This window comes from Syngnathus floridae, chromosome 22 (genome assembly GCF_059516105.1).
Source record: "Syngnathus floridae isolate MCC-2025c chromosome 22, RoL_Sflo_1.0, whole genome shotgun sequence".
NCBI lineage: Eukaryota > Metazoa > Chordata > Actinopteri > Syngnathiformes > Syngnathidae > Syngnathus > Syngnathus floridae.
In genome coordinates, this window is record NC_142434.1 from 536200 (window position 1) to 558045 (window position 21846).

Below are 21846 nucleotides of genomic sequence, written 5' to 3' on the forward strand. Positions count from 1 at the left end.
ACCGGAAGCTACCCTTTGCCAGCAGTGATTACTTGACACTTGTTTTTCTTCTGCAGAAACATGCATGAAAGGCGAGAAAATCGACTTGTATATTTGCTTTTGTTGCCTAATCAGCAACCCTGACGGTTGAATTTCAAACCCAAACTCGCGTTAATCAGCGTAAAGCAACATTGCGGGGACTTAAAAAAAAAAAAAAAAGACATCAAGGATTTGGCAGCGAGCTGCGCTTTTGTCTGTCAGCTCAGCTCAGCTCAGCGCGGCGCGGCGCGGCCGCCAGCATCCATGGACATGTACGGCCACAGCGGTTCTTTGCTGGTGAGGAGGTTGTCCGATGCCGGAGAGTTGGAAGTGACCAACATGAGCGACATCAACAAGGCCAACCCGCACGGATGCGACAACGGCGCTCTGACTGACCGCTTCGGGGTCCTCATCCAGGGACTCCTGGCCATCGTCGCCTTCAGCACGCTCATGTGTGAGTGGCAGGCAACAAACACATTTTGGAAAAATCATCCCGTCCCAAAACCCCCCCACAAATGAGCAGGAAACAAGGCTAAATGACTGCACACGTGGCGTCTTGTTTACGTTCCTCAGACCGCGCAGCAAATCCGCGACTTCGAACTTAACTTGCGCATTGCCGACGTTTTATTCGATTGTGGATTAGTGTGAATTCATGCACTAACTTTTAATAATCTCTGGCCAAAATATTTATATCAAAGCACCAGCAGATTGTTCAACGATCTTGCCTTCGAGAACCCCCCCCCCCCCCGTTGTTGTGCTTAACAGCTACTTGAGTTAAACCTGTTGATCTAATCCGTGTTTCTTTTGTGATGAGTGTGATTTGACTTCCTGTTACTTTTCTTTTTAATCCTCTCTCCCTGAAGGCTGCAGATGTCAAAGTCCACACCGTTCAACTGTTCAATTGTCTTCCTCAAGGCGACGGTGTATTTAACAGGAAGGAATAACGGCTGACTGGCAGATAAATAACTTGTGACATCCAGAATGCGGGCCTCATGAGCCTCCACTCGGTTACTTATTAGCGCCTCGAGGCAATTGTACTGTGGAGACTCTGCAGTGATATTAGTGGTGCTTTGCAGAAGATAAAGAATACATGTTAGCTCATGTAAACCTTGAGGCTAAACTGTCTTGTCAACACGCTAACTTGTTTTGCAGTGAAAAGGTTCCGGGAGCCCGCAGGGATCAGGCGACCGTGGAGGATCTGGTCAGAAATGTTCATTTGCTTTGCGCTTGAGTGGAAAAAGTCTCTTGTGGAAATGGTCTCACCATTTCCACCTGAAATGCGTTGCAGGTTTTTTGACACATCCAAGCAGGCCATCGGCGCCCTGTTCATCCACTTTGCTAACGTTTTCCTGTCCACGCTCACCAAAGAGGACCCTTGCTCACTGTCAGTTGCGCTCTCTCATTTTGGTTTTTTGTCATAGACGTACAGCAACCCTTTTATTGAACGGACGCGTGTTGTTGCCGTTTTGCCAGGTACCTGATGAACTTCCTGCTGGACGCCACCGTGGGCATGCTGGTCATCTGGCTGGCCGTCAAGCTGGTGTCCAAGGTGGTGGAGCACAAGCAGTGGACGCTGCTCACGTTCGGCGAGTACGGTGAGTTGACTGGAAACGCAAGTCAAGCAGCAGGGGTGCAGTTCCGGTTTCAACCACTGGAGGTCACTGTTGACATAGGGCAGGCCTTTCAAATGATTGATTGAAAGCAGAGATCCATTCAGTTGCTTTTGCGTGGCAGGCGACCCCCCGCAGGCGGCGGCGTGGTTGGGCCAGTGCGGCACGTACCTGCTCATCATGGTTCTGGAAAAAGGCGTCATCAGCCTGGTGCTGCTGGTGCCGGGATGGTCCAAAGTATGCGCGCGTCCCGAACGAACGGAAAGAAAAGTGCGCCGTTGTTGTGAAATGACGCCGTTGCGCTTTCCAGCTGCAGGCGGTTCTGCTGGGCTACATCACAAACCCTCAAGTGGAGCTGGTGCTGGTCATGCTCATCGTGCCCTTCATCGTCAACGTAAGTCTTCTTCTTTGCTGACGCCCCGCTTCTTTGCTGACGGCCATTTTGTCGCAGTCGGTCATGTTCTGGGTGGTGGACAGCCTGACCATGAGGAAGTTGAAGAGCATGAAGAGCCCGGACGACTCGTGCCACGTCACGCCCAAGAAGGGCGGCGGCGGCGCCTCGCCTCGGCCCGGCAACGAGGAGTCACGGGTGAATGCGACTGACATTTGAGATGCTTTGCTTCTTCTTAGCTTCTCACCCGCTGAGGTGTTTTATGTAGGTTCTTCTGACGGCGGAGACGGACGAGAGCGAAGAGGAGGCGGACGACGGCGCTCCGCCTCCCGTGCAGTTCTCGGGAGCGCAGGCCAGGCCCGACTGGGTGGCGGTGTGACGCCGCCGCCACCTGAAGCTGCACACGCAAAGCGCCTCCACACGCAAAGCGCCTCCACACGCAAAGCGCCTCCACACGCAAGGCGCCTCCACACGCAAAGCGCCTCCACACGCAAAGCGCCTCCACACGCAAAGCGCCTCCACACGCAAAGCGCCTCCACACGCAAAGCGCCTCCACACACTCGCTCGCATCAACTTCAGACAAGGTCGCCACAGCACAACAAAGACCAAGACCATGCTCCTGAGGGCGCTGTACTTGAAAATGGGACATCATGAATCAATGTTGGTGCCGGGGACTTTTTGGCAATGAGAGTTGCTTCTCATCTACCTTTTGATGGAAGATGGCAGCATTTTTCCGGCACGTGCTGCCCTCCGGCTACTTCCGACCAACTTCCAAGGAAGACCACAAGTTGTTTTTTGTTTTTTTTTATTTCTCTCGTTTTTGTTTTTAATTAGAGGCAAGAAATCATGTCCTCGTTTCTTTTGGTTATTGAAAGAAACATCAAACATTTGATGTGGTAAAAGCTTTTTTTTTACCTATCCCATTTTTGACTGGCAGAAAGAGTTGCAACATGAATGTTAGCTTCATGCTAATTGTTGCGCATTATTATGATTGCCACTCAGCAGTTGCTTTGACTTTGGCCAAGCTAACTTTTCTTCCAAATGATGATTATTCATTCTATCGTGTATTTATTCGCATCATGTGTAAGACTTTTATATTCCAGTCTTTTTAAACCTTGCAGACTTCAACTTTACAAACTCTTGTTCTCGTTGGACCAAAGGTGTTGTATTTGCTATTTGAGCTTTTTTTTAACTTTTTTTTTTTTTATGTCCGCTAGTGGTCATAAAGGTGCTCCTTACGGAATGTAACGTGTGGCCCAAAATAAAAGTTGACTACGCAGGAAGACGGCTTGTTGAGAACTAGTCCTGACCGTAAAAAGTCGACCGTATAAAAATGTCCAGTAGAAAAAGACACCAGGGTCCTTGACGCTAACGAGTACCTGAACCAAGCGGGGGCTTCTCTCACGCGTTGCTCCCGTGCGGCCCGTCGCCCGTGTCGAACATGTGCGAGGCCACGTAGTCCTCGTAGCGCCCGTCCACCACTTTGGCGCCGTTGTTGCCGGCGAACCAGCAGTCCACGCTGTGAGCGCCGCCGTAGATGCGCCGGCTCTTGCGGACCACCGGCACCGAGCGGCCCCTCACCTTCAGGAGCGCCGAGGAGGGACGGTCCCCGGCCTCTCCTTCCACGACGCTCACCTCCTGGTGCAGAAACTGGCCTGCGAGGAGGTTGAAGACTCAAAAGCGCCGCACGGCGTAAGAGGATTGAAAAAGCCGCTTACCCAGCAGGCCGTGGCAGCCGGGCGAGAGCCCCTCGCTGTCTTGGATGTAGAAGCCCAGGTGGTCTCTCTGGTAGGGCGCCGGGTTCTTGTAGAGGTGCAGCAGGACCACCAAGGCCACGCGGGCGCCGATCCTCAGCGTCACGTTGCGGCCGCCGACGATGGCCAGCGACAGCGCGCCGCTCTCCACCGAGGCGCTGGAGCGGCACGGCAGCACCAGGCGGTCGGCGCCGTCCAGGATGACCTTGGTGGGCGTCACCTCCACGTAGGCGCGGCGGGGGCGGTCCACCACCACCGCGATGCTGCTAAAATACGTGCGCCGACGCTTACGGCTGCCCGCCGGCGGCGGCGTGCCGATGAGCTTGCCGTTCACCGTCACGCCTGGGCAAACGCACGGCCAACGTTTTCAGGCCGCTTGGGCCGAAATAGCAGGCGGGCTTCTTTCCCTACCTACCGGAGAATTTGTGATCGGAAAGCAGGCGGAGGACGTGGCCGGGCTCGCCGTTGATGTTGAAGCAGACGGCCGTCTTGCTGAGAGGGAAGTCCACCACAAAGTGAGGATCGCCGTCGGCTGGAGACAAACGGGGGAACCTTTCAGGCATTTTGACCGCAGATGAGAGGTTATCTATCGGCTGGCTAGGAGGCGCTTTCATGGCGACTTGTGAGAAAGCGCAAGATGAAGAGGCGTGTGATGACAGAGCGAGCGTAATGACAGGGCCGCCGCCGCCGCCGCCGCTTCCCTTCTATTTATTAGCCGTGCAAATGATAGGCCGCGCGCGCACGCACGCACGCAAGCAAAGCCGACGTGGCGTCACCTGATGTTTTGGAGATGGTGAGGGACTTCTTGGCGGGTCTCCTGTCAACTTGACCTGCGAGGGAGAGCAAATGCCGGTCCATTGCCTTCCGCGTCAAAACATGGCAACAAGACAAAGGACCTTTCATTCATTCATTTGGTGTGGTCTTACCTCTCCCGCCGCTGCCGAGAGTTAAACTCTGTCTGTCGACTTCCTCGCGTAACGTTCCTTCTTCTTCGTCGTCGTCTGGCACCTCGTCGCCGTCCGACGAGACCTCGTCCACCAGCATGTGGGTGAGAGGGGTGAGGAAGCGGTACGCCAGGGAGAGGTCGGTGGCCCGCCGGACGTGTTCTTCCCTCTCCCGGCTGGTTCGGCCGAGCAGACGCGAACGAAGCTCCTCCTTGAGCGTCAGGAACGCCCACACGCGCTCCGCCAAGTCCGCCGCCAGCCGCTTCAAAGCTTCCCCCGATTCGGGAAAGCTCCGGGCCGCCGCCTTCACCAGCTCGTCGGCCTCCGACTCCCGCCGCCGCAGCGCCACGTCCGTCTCCAGGACGAGCTTCTTGTCGTCGTTGTCGGCCGTGACCCGAACGCGGAGAGCCTCGGCGGCGCCCGACTTGCCGGCGACGACCAACTCGGAGCCGTTGAAGTAGTTGGCGTAGAGGCGGCGGGTGACGTCGTCTGCGGACACGTAGTCCATCCTGACGTGGGACAGCAGCGGAGTGGCCATCTCCGCGTAGAAGCTGGACAGACAGACGCGTGTCGGTCTTGTTAGTTTAAGTGTCGCGCCAGCGTTTGCGTTGAACTATTTGAAATATACATAAGCCGGCCGGCCGGCGCATCGGCGTTTCCTTCCGCCTCTCAAATCCGCTCTTAAGGCCACCTGTGGCCCCTCCGGGGAGTTTGCTCACCTCCATAAAAGACCTCCATCGTGCCCTTGTCACGCCGCCGTGACGCCCAAAGCCGTATTTGCTCAGGACGCGCGAGGCCCATTATCTGCAAGCCTGCTCAGACGCCGCTTACACAACCCAGGCGCATTCCTCGCGCCGCTGTGCAAACGAGAGCCGAGGGAGGGCCCGGAGGAACGGCTCCGGGGCTTAATCAGCGCGGCTGTCAGCGCCGGCGCGTCGCTGCTCTTTGTCCGGACGGTGCGCGATAAATGACGGACGAGGATTAACGAGACTGAGCGCTGAAGGAGCTGCGAGAAATTAATCAAACTGCTACATTCGATTGAATTGTGTTCCAATTCTGAAAAGGTGTTTAGATAAACATTCTGCACCAGTTACCTTCTGAGCATGGCGCCGGCGTCGTCTCCCTGGCGGATGCGCCTCGTGGCGCCGCAGTTTTCCAGGGCCATGCGCTCCAGCAGCTTGTAGTCGGCGTCGGCGCCGATGCCGACGGTGAAGACGCAGAACTTGTCTCGCGCGGCCGAGCGGGTGTTTCCCAGGATGGCCGCCGACTGCGACTCGCCCACCGTGGGCCGTCCGTCCGTCAGGAAGACGACGAGCGAGACGCCGTCGAGGCGCTCGCGGAAAAGAGCCGAGGCGCTCTGGATGGCGCCGTCCGTGTTGCTGCCTATGGCCGCCCGCGTCACGCATCTCATTTTCAACCATCCGTGTGATGTTCCTACCTCCGCTCGGCATCAGCGCGTAGATGAACTTCTTGGCGTCTCGGATGTTGAGCGGCGTGACGGGCACCGGGCCGCTCGCTCGCCACACTTTGATCTTGTTGGAGAAGCTGATCAAATTGAAGCGATCGACGGCTCGCAGGTCGCGCAGGATGGCCAGCAAGGCGTCTTTGGTCTGGCCAACGAAAGGTAGCGCAATGTTAGCTTGAGCTTTACGAGTCCAACGTTGCAATATTAGCCCAGAAAAAAAAGAATCCTGCTAATTCATGGCGTTTTCCACCGAGCATTGCGGGAACATTATGTTTGCGTGTGTGTGTGTGTGAGAGTGTGTAGGCGCATTGTATAATTTGGCATTGCAATCATGATGGGATGTATCCACTCCCGGTCAGAAGAAGACACTTGACCCGCCATGAAGGCGGCCATTGTGCGAGCGCATCAAACCCCGCTCGTTGTTCGTCCGGCGAAGGTCGGGGCGGGGATCACGGCAGCGGAGCCTAGCCTTGTGTCAAACCTTCCATGACTGGATGGAAGCTGACCTTCCCGCCTGCCTCACAACTCGGCCTTGTTCCACTGTTGTTCACTCAACAACCCCCCCCCCCCCCCACCGGCTGTATGACTTTCTTCAAAGTTGAATGGCAGAAAAATATAGTTCAGAACTGCTCTGAACAAGTTCCGTGTCACATGTGTTAGCTGAAAGACCTTGTTAGCATGTCACCTGTTTGATCTTGGCACCCAACATGGAGGCGCTGGTGTCGATGACAAACACCACGTTCTTGGGCACGGCCGGCAAGTCTTTGGGCGCAAAGTAGTGGACAAAGTGGCCCTTTTGAACCTGCCAATGAGTCACAGAGCCCTTAGAGTTGGCAAGCGGAGCCAAGACGGAGACAAAAGAGGTCTTACCCGCACGTCTCCGACCGCCGTGTCCCTCTGGACGTCGTAGCGGACGACAAAATCCCCCAGGATGCCGTCGGTGGTGATCTTGGCCTGCTGAATGATGTTGGGGCTGAAGGTGACCTTGCAGGCGTTCGTTTCCCTTCGGACCGTCGTGGTGACGGGAGGATCCGTCTTGGCTGCGGCGCAAAGACGAGAAGCGCTCGCCGTTCGTTGTCTTGCGGGGCTCCGTTTCGCCAGCGCGACAAACCTGCCGCCCTGGCCGGGCCGGTCCCGCCGCTTCGGCGGAGAGGAAGCACCTCCAGGGCGGTGATGGGCGAGTGGTCCACCACGGTGACGTCCACCCGCAGGCGGCTGACCAGCTGCAGCGGCCGCAGGCCCGTCACGTGCTCGTAGCGGCCCAGCCGGCGCCGCAGCAGCTCCTCGTACTCGAGCAGGAAGACGGCCCGCTCGCCGCCCGGAATGCTGGCCCCCATCCGGAACGCCTCAGAACTTGGACGGAAAAAAGAAAAGACAATTTGGCTGGAGTCTGCAGTCCTTGAACATATACAATTCGAAAATACATTTCAGAGCAGGAAGGAGTTCCCACGCACCTCGGGTCACCTGACTCTTTGTCCCGAGCTTTTCCGTCTGGCCGCTTGAGCCTCCGCCGCTCCTTCGGCGCGACCCGACTCCGGTAGACGCGCCCTGCGATGATCCTGGTTTGGGAGGTCAAAGTTCGAGGATTAGCACTTGACTGCATTTTCGGCCCTCGTCGCAGGTTTACGGCACGCCGAGGCGCCCAGGGCCTTTGTCGACACTTTGATGTCTCCATGGCGGCGGCTTTCTCACGAGCGGCATTCATTGATCCCGATGTCATCGGCCCGACCCACAAAAGGTGTCCCATGTTTCAAACAAACTAAACCTGTTCACTTTCAAAAAAGCCCAAACTTGCGCGTGCTGCTTACATGGTGAAGTTGGAGACGAAAGCGCCGGCCGGCACGGGGAAGCGGAAGACGCCCTCGCCGGCGGCGGCGTGCCGGTTGAGCATGACGCAGCGCACCGCCGTGAAGGCGTAGCGGGAGATGACGGTGGTGTTGACGGACAGCTCCTGGACGTGAGGTCTGGCCTCCTGCACCAAGTCAAAGGCGACGACTCGCATTCAAGAACTTCCACAATCTGTGGGTCGCTATTGGTAATAATACAAAATAAATCAAAGCAGGTATTGTACCTTCACCAGGATGTTTTTCACCTGTCGTGGAACTCTGTGCGGTGCCTGAAGAAACAATCAACGGAAGTTCATTTGGTTCAAATGAAACAAAAAAACCTAAGCAAACACTTACCATGTTCAAATCAAAGTGGTCATCCAAATGGTCTCCTGGTGGGAAATGGTCCACTTGGCCAAGGGCGCAAGAGGCGCACAAGAGCAGTGAAGCCAGCAGTAGCACGATTTTCATCTTCCTGGCTTTGCTCGTGTCCCAACGTTAGTGAGAAGATTCGACCCTGCAGCCTGCGCCCACCCACTGCAGGAGAAGGAGGAGGAAGGAAGAAAAGGAAGGACAGGCTCTTAGATCAAGCAGCAGCACTTGTTGTTCACCGATGCCTTCACTGACCGTCGGAATTCATACGCTCGAGGGCCTGTTTGCAGAATCTGGCGCTACCTTGTGGACATGACAGAAAGTTACAACGTCGAGACGCCATTTGGCTTTTCGACCAACTTTCAATTGAATTCAGTTATTTCTGACTAGCTAGCCGCTAGCGTGACATCAGTGTTGCACATCTTGCAAAGCAAACTGTGAGTGGGCTTGTCCAACACTGTTTACTCGCTCCCAATGTGCAGGTCAAGCTTCAAAGTTTGCTTCCCATCTGCTCGCAAATATTGATCATGTGGATCCGAAGCATTTGCAAGGGATTTTCACTGTTGGCTAGCAGGACGAGCTGAGCTGAGCGCTAAGAACATGAAGCCAAAAGAGATTTTTCTTTTTCTCCTCATCGGACTCTTGGGCCTCCAAGAGCACCGTTGCTTTGAGTTTGTCATCGACGGAGAATGGGAGGACGAGGTGAGTGGGGTCAAAGGGGCTCCTAATGCCTGGCGACATGTTTTCATTAACGCTCAACTTCCTCTCACCAGTCAGATCTTCTCAATCACGGTGACAGACACAAGGTGAGATCTTCTTGTACGACTATATCGACTGAACCGATTTTTGCCCCGAGGAATCGCTCGAAAGGCGAAAAAATGAGACGATCGGTTTCAGAAATGAGAGGACAAACAAAATGGCGCCTGACGACTTGTCTGTGTGTTTTAGAGAGCCATCTTGACCAGCGAGGAACAGGAAGACTTTGAGGTATAACCCCTCCACTTGTTGTTTTCACCTCTCAACACTGTGACAAGAGTTTGAGCTCAGCTCCCAAAAATCAATAAGTTCAGAAGTACACTCCCGTGACTGACGGGTTAGTGACCTAGTTCTCTATCAGATGGTTCCAGGAATTTCCATTTAAGTCCATCAAGATCAAGGGTTAGCGTACCTTAACCTTCACAAGTCGCTCAAGAATGTCCTTCATTGAAAGTTCCCATCTCGAACCTTTGCCAGGCCATCCGCGGAGATGACATCACCGTCAAGAGCTACAAGGTGGAGAGTCGGATCACGTCGCGCTTCGCCCACACCACCGTCCGGAGCTCGGTGGTCAACTCGGGCGCCAAAGCCCAAACCATCGGCTTCAACGTGCAGATCCCCAAACGAGCCTTCATTACCAACTTCACCATGTGAGAGCGTCCGAAGAGCGAGAAGGCGACATGCAGAGTTGATGCCAGTTGCTGCTTTTTTGCGCCCGCCCCAGGAACGTCAACGGCATCGTCTTCACGGGCTCGGTGAAGGAGAAGACGGTGGCCAGGAATCTGTACGCTCAGGCACGAGCCAAAGGGAAGGCCGCGGGCATCGTCAGGTACTGGGCCAGATAGGTCTCTTGGATCCAAACCAAAGCAGACTTGACTGGAATGTTTCCGCACAACAGATCAAACTCCCAGGAGATGGAGACCTTCAAGACGGAGGTCTACGTCCCTCCCGGAAGCAACATCGAGTTTGAGCTGCATTACCAGGAGATGCTGGAGTCTGCAGTCCTTGAACATATACAATTCGAAAATACATTTCAGAGCAGGAAGGAGTTCCCACGCACCTCGGGTCACCTGACTCTTTGTCCCGAGCTTTTCCGTCTGGCCGCTTGAGCCTCCGCCGCTCCTTCGGCGCGACCCGACTCCGGTAGACGCGCCCTGCGATGATCCTGGTTTGGGAGGTCAAAGTTCGAGGATTAGCACTTGACTGCATTTTCGGCCCTCGTCGCAGGTTTACGGCACGCCGAGGCGCCCAGGGCCTTTGTCGACACTTTGATGTCTCCATGGCGGCGGCTTTCTCACGAGCGGCATTCATTGATCCCGATGTCATCGGCCCGACCCACAAAAGGTGTCCCATGTTTCAAACAAACTAAACCTGTTCACTTTCAAAAAAGCCCAAACTTGCGCGTGCTGCTTACATGGTGAAGTTGGAGACGAAAGCGCCGGCCGGCACGGGGAAGCGGAAGACGCCCTCGCCGGCGGCGGCGTGCCGGTTGAGCATGACGCAGCGCACCGCCGTGAAGGCGTAGCGGGAGATGACGGTGGTGTTGACGGACAGCTCCTGGACGTGAGGTCTGGCCTCCTGCACCAAGTCAAAGGCGACGACTCGCATTCAAGAACTTCCACAATCTGTGGGTCGCTATTGGTAATAATACAAAATAAATCAAAGCAGGTATTGTACCTTCACCAGGATGTTTTTCACCTGTCGTGGAACTCTGTGCGGTGCCTGAAGAAACAATCAACGGAAGTTCATTTGGTTCAAATGAAACAAAAAAACCTAAGCAAACACTTACCATGTTCAAATCAAAGTGGTCATCCAAATGGTCTCCTGGTGGGAAATGGTCCACTTGGCCAAGGGCGCAAGAGGCGCACAAGAGCAGTGAAGCCAGCAGTAGCACGATTTTCATCTTCCTGGCTTTGCTCGTGTCCCAACGTTAGTGAGAAGATTCGACCCTGCAGCCTGCGCCCACCCACTGCAGGAGAAGGAGGAGGAAGGAAGAAAAGGAAGGACAGGCTCTTAGATCAAGCAGCAGCACTTGTTGTTCACCGATGCCTTCACTGACCGTCGGAATTCATACGCTCGAGGGCCTGTTTGCAGAATCTGGCGCTACCTTGTGGACATGACAGAAAGTTACAACGTCGAGACGCCATTTGGCTTTTCGACCAACTTTCAATTGAATTCAGTTATTTCTGACTAGCTAGCCGCTAGCGTGACATCAGTGTTGCACATCTTGCAAAGCAAACTGTGAGTGGGCTTGTCCAACACTGTTTACTCGCTCCCAATGTGCAGGTCAAGCTTCAAAGTTTGCTTCCCATCTGCTCGCAAATATTGATCATGTGGATCCGAAGCATTTGCAAGGGATTTTCACTGTTGGCTAGCAGGACGAGCTGAGCTGAGCGCTAAGAACATGAAGCCAAAAGAGATTTTTCTTTTTCTCCTCATCGGACTCTTGGGCCTCCAAGAGCACCGTTGCTTTGAGTTTGTCATCGACGGAGAATGGGAGGACGAGGTGAGTGGGGTCAAAGGGGCTCCTAATGCCTGGCGACATGTTTTCATTAACGCTCAACTTCCTCTCACCAGTCAGATCTTCTCAATCACGGTGACAGACACAAGGTGAGATCTTCTTGTACGACTATATCGACTGAACCGATTTTTGCCCCGAGGAATCGCTCGAAAGGCGAAAAAATGAGACGATCGGTTTCAGAAATGAGAGGACAAACAAAATGGCGCCTGACGACTTGTCTGTGTGTTTTAGAGAGCCATCTTGACCAGCGAGGAACAGGAAGACTTTGAGGTATAACCCCTCCACTTGTTGTTTTCACCTCTCAACACTGTGACAAGAGTTTGAGCTCAGCTCCCAAAAATCAATAAGTTCAGAAGTACACTCCCGTGACTGACGGGTTAGTGACCTAGTTCTCTATCAGATGGTTCCAGGAATTTCCATTTAAGTCCATCAAGATCAAGGGTTAGCGTACCTTAACCTTCACAAGTCGCTCAAGAATGTCCTTCATTGAAAGTTCCCATCTCGAACCTTTGCCAGGCCATCCGCGGAGATGACATCACCGTCAAGAGCTACAAGGTGGAGAGTCGGATCACGTCGCGCTTCGCCCACACCACCGTCCGGAGCTCGGTGGTCAACTCGGGCGCCAAAGCCCAAACCATCGGCTTCAACGTGCAGATCCCCAAACGAGCCTTCATTACCAACTTCACCATGTGAGAGCGTCCGAAGAGCGAGAAGGCGACATGCAGAGTTGATGCCAGTTGCTGCTTTTTTGCGCCCGCCCCAGGAACGTCAACGGCATCGTCTTCACGGGCTCGGTGAAGGAGAAGACGGTGGCCAGGAATCTGTACGCTCAGGCACGAGCCAAAGGGAAGGCCGCGGGCATCGTCAGGTACTGGGCCAGATAGGTCTCTTGGATCCAAACCAAAGCAGACTTGACTGGAATGTTTCCGCACAACAGATCAAACTCCCAGGAGATGGAGACCTTCAAGACGGAGGTCTACGTCCCTCCCGGAAGCAACATCGAGTTTGAGCTGCATTACCAGGAGATGCTGGAGAGGAAGCTGGGATTCTACGAGCACTCGCTGCACCTGCAGCCCGGGAGACTGGTGCCTCAGTTGCAGGTACCCATGCCTTTCCAACCCCAGCAGCTGCAAAGTGCAAGGCCCGTGTCCATCTCCAGGTGGACGTTTACATCTTTGAGCCCAAGGGAATCGCCACGCTGGAAACGTCAAACAACTTTGGGGACATGTTTGCCGAGCTGGTCGCAGTGACGCAGTCCCCGGAGAAGGTAGGACTGACTCCCCATCAAATGGTGGCCGTGGAAACCTCGCTAGCAGGTTCGCCCCCCTCCCTCAGGCCCACGTGGTCTTCAAGCCCAACTTGAACCAGCAGAGGAAGTGCGACAACTGCACGCAAAGCGCCATCGACGGCACCCTGAATGTCAAATATGACGTCAAGCGGGACAGCAACGCCGGCGAGCTGCAGGTAGCTAGCCGACCGACCGACCGACCCTTCGGCACATTGCCGTCAAATCGCCACTGACGGAGACCCCGTCGGTCTGGCTAGGTCTCGGACGGCCACTTTGTCCACTTCTTCGCGCCTTCCAACATGTCTCCGCTCCCCAAGAACATTGTGTTTGTCATCGACGTCAGCGGCTCCATGTGGGGGGTCAAAATGAAACAGGTAAGTCGTCGTTTAGAACGGCGGTGGTCCGGTAGGACTGACTCGCGGTCCTTTTTTTCGGCAGACGGTGGAGGCCATGCAGGCCATCTTGGACGACCTCACGGTGGATGACCAGTTCAGTATCATCGACTTCAACCACAACGTGCGATGCTGGAACGAAGACTTGGTCCCGGGATCCTCCGTACAAATCGCAGACGCCAAGAGATACGTCCAGAACATTAAACCGGTCGGAGGTACCGTGACACAAGTCCGGATTTGGAAGCTTGGAACATTTTGGGTTGCTCACGAGGAACGATTTCCCCCCCCCCCCCCCAGGCACCAACATTAACGAAGCGCTGATGAAAGCGGTGCAGATGCTCGTGAGGGCCTCTAATCAGGGGCTCATCGATCCTCGATCGGTCTCCATGATCATCCTGGTGTCGGACGGAGACCCGACAGTGGGTGAGTCCCGTGGCGGCGGCCAGTCAGACGGTGTCGTTTCGGTAGCCGCTCAAAACGGACGCTTGCGCAGGCGAGATCAAGCTGAGCACCATCCAGAAGAACGTGAAGAAGGCGATGAGGGACGACTTCTCCTTGTTCTCCTTGGGCATCGGCTTTGACGTGGATTACGATTTCTTGGAGCGCATCGCCATGGACAACCGCGGCATCGCCCAGCGCATCTTCGCTAACCACGACGCAGCCGAGCAGCTCAGGGTAGGCCGCCGTTTCCAAACCACCGGAGCCGGGAGCCTGTCTTGACACGTTGCGTTGTTCCCTGCAGAACTTCTACAGCCAGGTATCCAATCCTCTTCTGCGGAAGATCACCGTCCAGTTCCCGGAGGACTCCGTGTCTGACGTTACGCAGAACCAGTTTGACAAATTCTTTGGGGGCTCCGAGCTGGTGGTGGCCGGCAAGGTGCAACCGTTGGAGGGCGACACCTTGACCAGCTTCACCACCGCGTCGGGTGTGAGTGCCACGCACGCATCAGGGGGGCCGGGGGAACGTTTGCTTCTCCGTCACAGTCTTCTCGTCCTACAGGCCCTGCTGGACATCACCTTGGAAACGGAGGTAGACACTTCCAAGCTGGACATGGAGCTGGCCAAGCAGCAGCACTCCTTCACGGGCTTCGCCAGGCAGCTGTGGGCTTACATCACCATCAAGCAGATGATAAGCGAGAGGTGTGCGCGATCGGACGGCAAAGCAAAATGGCCAAGGGAGCGGTCCGTCATAGTCCTCCACTCGTCAGGTCTTTGGCGCCAAGCGCCGCCAAGAAGAGAAAGATCACCCAGCGCATCCTGGCGCTGGCCATGGAGCATCAGTTTGTCACACCGCTCACGGCGCTGCTGGTGGAGAGCGAGGACAGCAAGGAGAGGCTGCTGGCCGACTCCCCGAAGGACCCCAAGCAAGGCTGCTGCTCAGGTGCAGGCCCCGGCCCGCCCCGGCCCGCCCCGCCTGCCGCCGCCGCCGCCAGGAGTCGTAGCGCCTTGCTTCATACATGACGTGTGCGGTCAGGGAGCGGATTGGGAGGAGGTTCCAGGACTTTGCCTCCGGTGAAGGTCGTCTACCAACCTCCGCCTTGGGTCCAGATGACCACGCCGGCCCCGCCCAGCCACGTGGAAAAAGGCCCGGAGGAGTGGACCATGTTAAAGACGGTCAACTTAGGTACTGCACACGTGTACACAAACCGATCCTCCGCTGTTTGCTGTTTTGCGCTCTTTGTGAAACAGCCAAAGGTGCCACGAGCCGGTGCTCGTCTGCTTTCCTATTCTCATATTTGACAGGGACTATGTTGAAGTGACAAGGGAAAACCTGAAGCAGCCAAAGTAGCACAAACAATTGATCGAAAGTCGGATCGGCATCTTACCGGCTGCTTCTCTGGAGTTTGGAGTTCTGTTTGTCCTTCCGGTCTCGTCGAGCTGCGGCCATTTTTGTAGTCCTTTTGGCAGCATTTCTCACGTTGCGCACTCACGCACACACATTTGGCTTCACCCAGTGGACAACGACCCTCACTTCATCGTGCACCTGCCTCAAAGCAACACGGACGTCTGCTTCAACATCGACTCCGAGCCCGGTCGCATCCTCAACCTGGTGACCGACAGAGGCGCGGGTACGACGCCGGCCGGCCGGCGCGTGACCGCTCGCACGGCAAAACGTGACTTTGCGTGCGGCCCCGCCCGCAGGCCTGGCGGTCAACGGACAGTTAATCGGCAACAAAATGGCGCACAACGGAAAGCGGAGAACCTACTTCGGGGTCATCTCCGTCTACTACCAGCCGGACGGCATCGGCGTCGCCGTCAGCGCCGACGACATCGCCTTCACCGATGGCAAGAACAACCACAGCTTCACCTGGGGCGCCACGGCCGACATCATCCAAAACGGGTAAGCGGGTGAGGCCTGCCTGCGGGATGACGCCTGATGACGTCATCGCTCGTTCTTCCATCCAGGGTGAGGATCTCCATCGTGAAGGACGCGCAGGTCACCGTCACCATCAACCGGAGCATCAAGGTGATGGTTCTTCTCCACCGCGTGTGGAAGAAGCACCCTTTCAACGTGGACTTCCTGGGTCTCTACCTCCCCAATGACAACCAGTACTCGCCACTGGTCCACGGCCTCATAGGTACTCACTTGCATGAAATTGGGCCGTGTGAGCTGCTGCATCAAAAGGAAATAAGACAAGATTAGGGAGGCATTGGAGATAGAGTGGTACCTTGGTCGATGTGTTAAATGCCTAGGATGACTTTAGAGATGATGTGGCTTGAAATGAAGTGAAGGCCCTTTCCGCTCATTTCAATGGGGAACATTTCAAGCCAATTGAGTGCTGGGCTTCAAGGTACCACACCATTTGTCCCACAATGAATTCAGTGGACGGCAATCAAAATAGACTGGACGTGAGGCGCAAAACACAGCGTTTATTGGAGGAGTGCTGAGCTTCCTAATGAAATCAGTGTACACAAATATTGTTCCTTCGCGACGCTAACAAATTGGGTGTGCGCCGCCCTGTGGCCCCTTAGGTCAGTTCTCCCAAGAGCCCGACGTGACCATTTATGACATCCGGGACGGCGCCGACCCCCAAAAGAAGGAGGCCACCATGGAGGTGAAGGGCAACAAGCTACAAGTCACCAGGTAGGTCCACCCCCCTTACAATAAGACAGGTTTTAGGTCCTAACGGTGGCGCCCTCTGCTGGCCGCGCTCGCCAGGGGCTGGCAGAAGGACTACAGACACGACAAGCGACGCGGCTCCGACGTCTACTGCTGGTTTGTGCACAACAGCGGAAAAGGATTCATCGACGGCCACTACAGCGCCTACATCGTCCCCGACCTCGACAGCTTCCTCTCAATGAAATAGGAGAGTCCTCAACAACAAAAGGAGGAAAAGAAAAGAGAAAAAATTGGACTTTTTTTTCCCACCAATGTCTTATTTGCGAGTTCATTAATCCCAAAGTTGAAATAATGATTGGTCACACTGAATTGATAGAAAAGGTATCATCAAAGCAATCTGCCGGTTTGAAAAAAAGAAAAAGCGCTGTCTGCGAGATGAACAAATCTTGTAACTCTGACGTAGTAGATGAGAGAAGTTTAGAGACAAAAGTTTGCTCAAGCCAGTTTGGAGAAGTCCTCATAGGCGACATCCACGCGCGTTCCTTTTTGTGGACCCTGAGGACGACAAGACATGGTTTTACTTTCTGGGTTGGCGTAGCGACGACAAAAAAAAAAAAAAAAAAAAAAAAAAAAAAATCTACTTTGTGGGCAACATACCACTTTTTGGCTACATTTCGCTGTGAAAGTGAGAAATCATTTTTCTTCTTGTAATAAAGACTCGCTTGTCCTCCACGATTATGTCAATTTGCTGAGTCGTTTGTGAAAATATTCACAAAGCCAAGAGGAAGAGGCTCTTGTGTACTTTGCATTTTCTTGTTTGGCATGCAAACCCACTTACGGAATCGAGCGTTAGCGAAGCGCAGAAGTTCTTCTCGTCGATGCCCTCCAGCACGGCCTCCGTGTCACGGAACTTTCCGTTGACAATCATCACGCGCTTTCCTGCGGGGACGCCGCTTAGGTTTCCTACACATTTCTCGCTTGTAGCAGCCAAAGGTCATCGCCTACCTGGTGCGGGTATCACCGTCTCCACGTGGTTCTGGTCCAGTTTGAGTTTGTCCCCAGAGTCGATCATCTTCACCACCGCCGTGAATTTCTCTCGCACCTCCTGCGGGGCGCCGAGTGGTCAGGACGGCACGCGCGAGCGTGCCGAGACGCTCGCGCGCGCGTGCGTGCGTGCGCGCGTTTACCATGATGACGGCCTTCTTCTTGTGGTACTTGTCCCCAAGCCTCTTGGTGACCACCTTGACCACAATGTTGGGCTGCAGCCAATGGTCGGTCTTGATGGGCGGCGGCTGCTGCTGCTGCTTCTTCCTCTCCTCCATCTGAGAAGCAAGGCGCCGACGTCAGCCGGGCCGCACGCCCGCCCGCACGCACGCGTTCCGAGTCGCCAGACCCTACCTCGATGATCTGCTCCAGGGCGGACTTTCGCTTCTTGTCCCGCGAGTCGGAAGCAGAGGACGGCTCTTTCCTCTTCGCCGAGGACGTCTTGGCCAGAGCACTTGGGGCCAGGAGGGAACTACGGAAAAACAAAGAAAACGATGGCTGACGACCATTTTAAATGTAGAAGAAAGTGTGTTGTAATAACAAACATTTGGTACTTCAAATGCAAATACGTTTGCATACCTTGATGTGGAAGGACCTGCCAGTGATGTGCCGGCGGCGCCCAGGTTGAACGTGACTGCAAAAGAAGGAGAGCCGGCGGCCACGTGCCATCAGAACAACGTCAATGTACGTATGTTCGGCACGTGCCAGGAAACGCACCTTTTTCCTCTTCATTCTCTCGCTTCAGCTCGGTGTAAACCGGGTCTTCCTAGAGAATTGAGGAAAACTTCAGATGAGTGCCCCCGAGCGTGCGTCAGGGTCGGAGGCCGTGTTTGGGACTCACCACCTCCTCCTCCTTGCCGTCGCGGCCTCTGCGGACCTGCTCCTCGATGAACTTGGCGCTGCGCTCCTCGTCGTCCAGCTCGTGCTTCTTCCTCCTCGCCAGCTCCTCCTGCCGGCGGAGGGTCTCGGGGTCGCGGTCGATGTACTGGATGTACCAGCCCTTGGGCGTCTCGTCCACCTTGCAAAGACCTGAAGGGAAGCCGTCGGTTGCGAACCATTGTCCCATCTGAGACGTTTCCACCTCGCGTACCTTGTCGCCCCAGCCACTTGGTGAACGTGGTGAGCGTTTCCCAGCGCGTGGCGTTCATGTGGATGTGTTGGCGGTCGCTGATGTACTCGTTGTATATGATGTTGTTGTGAACGCGCTTTGTCCCTGGACACACACAAAACGGAATGACAATCAATCATTTGGACACGGTGCACAATTTTACCTCATGTAGCTCAATTACTTGGACGTATCGTGATGATGTTGCTTTGTGACCTTTTCAAAATAAAATCCAATCTTTTTAGCTATCGTGTAGGATCGCGTGATGGCCAAACGTACCGAATCGTCGCCGCAGCAGCTCCACAAAGCCATTTTTGAACTCGCTGCACAGAAAAACAACAGCAAATGTATTGAATTGAATAGATCTGTATTCAGAAATGATGTCGCTGAGCTAACTAATCCAAAATGCCCGATGGGTCCACTTGCTTTGCTCGCTGAAAACATACATTGATAACTTTGTTTACACAAGCACTGCTGAAGAAACCTACTTGGAGAAATAGTCCATGAACTTGTTTGGGCATTCCGAGGCGAGCAGCAGCTGCCTCTGGTGGGACTCGGACATGCAGTGACACTTGAAGCCATTCTGGTGGCACACACACACACACATAAATACCAAATTATGGGATATTAAAAATGAGCGTTTTAGGCAACAGGTCGTAGTAGCTTCGTTTAAGGGCGGCGGGAAAACTCACCTCGTCTCGGCATTGTTTTTGACACATTTGACAATACCACCTCAGTTTTTGGAGACCTTTGGATTTTATCCGGTTGCTTATCGCCTTGGGTGAGAAAAAATCGGCTTTCCCCATTTTGGCCTGCTAAAACTAAAAAAAATAAATCGGTTTTTAACAAAATGTGCCCGAGGAGACGAAGCGTCAATACGGTTGACTCTGCCCTTTCCGGGATTCGTACGTCATTATCTCGCGAGAACATAAATTTGACTTCTTCTTTGGTTAATAAGAGCGTATAGGTAGGTCCGTTGCGCCCTCTGGAAGTCGCCAGTTGAGTTTCAAATGGGTTAAATTTCAGTTGCACTCCCGTTCCCTGGAAAGAAAGGACTTGTTGGAGAGTCTTGTCTTGAGGTTATTATTCACTAATGTTAATTGAAGACTAACCGAATATGTGTTGCGTGTGATTTAAAAAACGTACATAGGCCTTTTGGAATTTGGCCCGTTGTCTCCCTCGTGTGGTGCTTGGTGGTATCGCCAGTTTTGTAGTGCCATGGCACTCCACATGAGGTAGACAGCGAGTAGCTCAGGTCCAACTATCATCTGTGGAGCCTGGAGACATTTGGACACAAGGAAAACAAATCAAACAGCCTATATTTGTAGATATAAATGCAAGGGCAAATGAGACCAATTCAATCATTATGGTAGCAAGAGATTTTATGTTGCGCTCAGCCTATGTGTACCGTGTATGACCGAATGAGGCCGTATTGAGGTCACACTGTCTTGAAGACATTCTTTCGCTTCACTGACTCCTCACCACCACCCAGCATCCCTCCATTATTTGTCATTCCATCCCTTCGTCATTATTCATCATCAATAATGACTTAGGGTCTAATTATAGAACATTTCTGTTCATCTTTAAGCATGCGTGACAAATTACAGGTTTCATATTTTAGGGGTATTCGTATTGGAAAGATGATGAGGTGTGTAGCAAAAGGTCAAAGTTCATTGCTTTGATCACAAAAAGCCGATGGACCGAAACGTATGTTAAATTTGACGCCAACTAATGAAAGGAAGGGAATTCCTGAGGCGAGTCAAGACAAAGATGTGTGTGTGCGTGTCAAAGTATATACACGCACACACACACACACGCACACACCTTCAACTGAAAGATGAGCAAACATCACATGAATGAACTCTAATCATCTTCAGTGATTTAAGTTGAATAGAGTCCCAAAGTCCCTAACTTTAGTGGTATAATACAGAGTTACAGAACATGACATAATCACTTGTAAATGAAGGAGGAATGAGGTCAGCATTGAAAATATGAATTTGGTTTTAAATGCATCTTCTGGATAAGAAAAAATGACTTAAATTGTGTACAGGTGCCCACGCTTCAATGCGCATGCGCAAACTATTGTCATTTTTCCTGCCTGCCGGGCTACTTCGTGACGTCATCGCCTTACGTCAGTCAGCACTCCCCTCACCCCGAGACCACCCTGAGCGACTCCATTTAAGAGGGGGTGGGGGTCGAGCGACATTTACAAAGAGAGAGAGAGCGAGAGAGAGGGAGGGAGGGAGGGAGAGAGAGAGAGAAGGAGAGAGAGCAGGGGGTGGGGGGTCTCGCGTGCCGAAGAAGGGGCGACGGAGAAGAGGAAGTGGACGCGGAGGTGGATCTCCTCCATGAAGCTAAAGCTAACTAAAGCTAACATGCTGTTGCCGCTGCTGGAGCTGTGTGTCTGCTAGCGGGCCGCCCTGGACTCCCTATCCACCCTGAGGTGCATCATGCCCGGATGGAAAAAGAACATCCCGGCCTGCCTGCAAGCGGACCAAGAAGGAGGTAGGGAGCCAGCGGCGCCGCCGCCGCCGCCGCCGAACCGACAACGTCTCTTCGCTCACTCGCTGCCTGCGTGCGTGCGTGCTCGCGAGAGCGTGCGTCTTGTGGTGCGCGTGTGTTTGCCGGTTGCTGGTGCCGCGCGCGTGAAAGTTGACGCTGAGCGTGCGTGTGCGCATTCCCGTGTGGCGCACTGGCAGATCTTTACGTGACGTAACGTGACGTGGCTTCAGGTATGTTACGTGACGTTGCCGTAGGTGGAGTCAGCAGGTAAAGCTAGCAGGTTAGCTTAGCGAGGAGGCCCGCCCACCTGCTGACCTGCCCGGCTGTTGGCCTCCAGCGTGGCCCGGGCAGGAGCGCTAACAGCGGTCTGAAGGCGCCGGAAAGACGCCCCCCCCCCCCCCCCCCCCCTGAAATCGGTAGTGATTGGTAATCATTTGCACATTTATTTCCATACGCATCACTGATGATTATGATTTATTTTTATCATCTTCTGTGTTTGAAAATAACACTCCAGTAGGAATGGCTAAAAATAGACAAAAGAGAGAATTACTAGAAAGGAAAAGACTTGCGACAGTTAAACTACTACTGGCGTCAGTGCACTGCGTGGCTCGACTTGGAAACATTTGATTGACAACCACATACGTATTGTAGTATTACTGCACTTGACGTCCATACACGACTGAGTTCTGATGTTTGCACTGCGTTCTGAAGTACGAACAATCTTTGAAATGTTACATTCAAGGGTCATCGTTTTTTGAGACAGCAGACAACATGACATCATGCAACACTTTTGGCCG

At 53.9% G+C, this 21846-nt stretch overlaps 5 protein-coding genes across 14 annotated transcripts in view; 3 read left to right on the plus strand and 2 right to left on the minus strand.

Moving 5' to 3' along the window:
• Positions 1-3302, plus strand: tmem110l (transmembrane protein 110, like). The gene is made up of 8 exons (XM_088366811.1): positions 1-472; positions 1171-1219; positions 1307-1402; positions 1492-1613; positions 1753-1865; positions 1939-2022; positions 2080-2217; positions 2288-3302. Exons 1-8 carry the CDS (start codon positions 283-285, stop codon positions 2396-2398), a joined length of 903 nt encoding a protein of 300 aa, XP_088222937.1. The 5' UTR covers positions 1-282; the 3' UTR covers positions 2399-3302.
• itih5 (inter-alpha-trypsin inhibitor heavy chain 5) lies at positions 3273-16031 on the minus strand. 5 transcript variants are annotated; one of them, XM_088366757.1, is made up of 19 exons: positions 15164-16031; positions 10926-11105; positions 10814-10858; positions 10551-10714; positions 10197-10301; positions 8366-8545; positions 8254-8298; positions 7991-8154; positions 7637-7741; positions 7294-7535; positions 7053-7222; positions 6868-6984; positions 6156-6327; positions 5812-6100; positions 4700-5268; positions 4550-4603; positions 4189-4305; positions 3738-4115; positions 3273-3674 (listed from the first exon to the last, which is right to left on the minus strand). In XM_088366757.1, exons 6-19 carry the CDS (start codon positions 8477-8479, stop codon positions 3421-3423), a joined length of 2790 nt encoding a protein of 929 aa, XP_088222883.1. In that variant the 5' UTR covers positions 8480-8545; positions 10197-10301; positions 10551-10714; positions 10814-10858; positions 10926-11105; positions 15164-16031; the 3' UTR covers positions 3273-3420. The 5 variants fall into 5 exon arrangements, with proteins under 5 accessions (XP_088222883.1, XP_088222884.1, XP_088222886.1 ...); XM_088366758.1 differs by having other exon boundaries at positions 9549-10301; XM_088366760.1 differs by lacking the exon at positions 15164-16031 and adding an exon at positions 12109-13228.
• On the plus strand, positions 8885-17130 carry itih2 (inter-alpha-trypsin inhibitor heavy chain 2). Of its 2 annotated transcripts, XM_088366756.1 has the most exons (22): positions 8885-9082; positions 10802-10804; positions 11714-11746; positions 11889-11927; positions 12174-12346; positions 12421-12525; positions 12595-12757; positions 12817-12924; positions 12993-13121; positions 13203-13319; positions 13384-13552; positions 13635-13760; positions 13831-14012; positions 14080-14265; positions 14338-14477; positions 14546-14718; positions 14812-14961; positions 15293-15406; positions 15480-15678; positions 15744-15916; positions 16311-16422; positions 16498-17130. In XM_088366756.1, exons 1-22 carry the CDS (start codon positions 8981-8983, stop codon positions 16643-16645), a joined length of 2844 nt encoding a protein of 947 aa, XP_088222882.1. In that variant the 5' UTR covers positions 8885-8980; the 3' UTR covers positions 16646-17130. The 2 variants fall into 2 exon arrangements, with proteins under 2 accessions (XP_088222882.1, XP_088222881.1); XM_088366755.1 differs by lacking the exons at positions 8885-9082; positions 10802-10804 and adding an exon at positions 11446-11642.
• Positions 16189-21846, minus strand: part of kin (Kin17 DNA and RNA binding protein) — a 12193-nt gene continuing 6535 nt past the window's right edge. For 3 of the 5 annotated variants that reach the window (XM_088366807.1, XM_088366804.1, XM_088366805.1), the window contains 14 exons: positions 19694-19824; positions 19457-19588; positions 19240-19368; positions 19036-19130; positions 18827-18870; positions 18533-18655; positions 18284-18471; positions 18160-18208; positions 18022-18076; positions 17797-17914; positions 17586-17720; positions 17404-17503; positions 17237-17337; positions 16189-16953 (listed from right to left, as the gene is read on the minus strand). In XM_088366807.1, coding sequence (XP_088222933.1) covers positions 16894-16953; positions 17237-17337; positions 17404-17503; positions 17586-17720; positions 17797-17914; positions 18022-18076; positions 18160-18208; positions 18284-18471; positions 18533-18655; positions 18827-18870; positions 19036-19130; positions 19240-19353 — 1182 coding nt within the window. In that variant the 5' untranslated portion in view covers positions 19354-19368; positions 19457-19588; positions 19694-19824 and the 3' untranslated portion in view covers positions 16189-16893. Of the gene's footprint in view, positions 16954-17236; positions 17338-17403; positions 17504-17585; positions 17721-17796; positions 17915-18021; positions 18077-18159; positions 18209-18283; positions 18472-18532; positions 18656-18826; positions 18871-19035; positions 19131-19239; positions 19369-19456; positions 19589-19659; positions 19825-21846 lie in introns of all 5 variants that reach the window. The other 2 variants (XM_088366806.1, XM_088366803.1) reach the window with 1 other exon arrangement.
• grip1 (glutamate receptor interacting protein 1) overlaps positions 20803-21846 on the plus strand; it is a 13050-nt gene continuing 12006 nt past the window's right edge. The window contains exon 1 of the mRNA XM_088366744.1: positions 20803-21052. Coding sequence (XP_088222870.1) covers positions 20998-21052 — 55 coding nt within the window. The 5' untranslated portion in view covers positions 20803-20997. The remainder of the gene's footprint in view (positions 21053-21846) is intronic.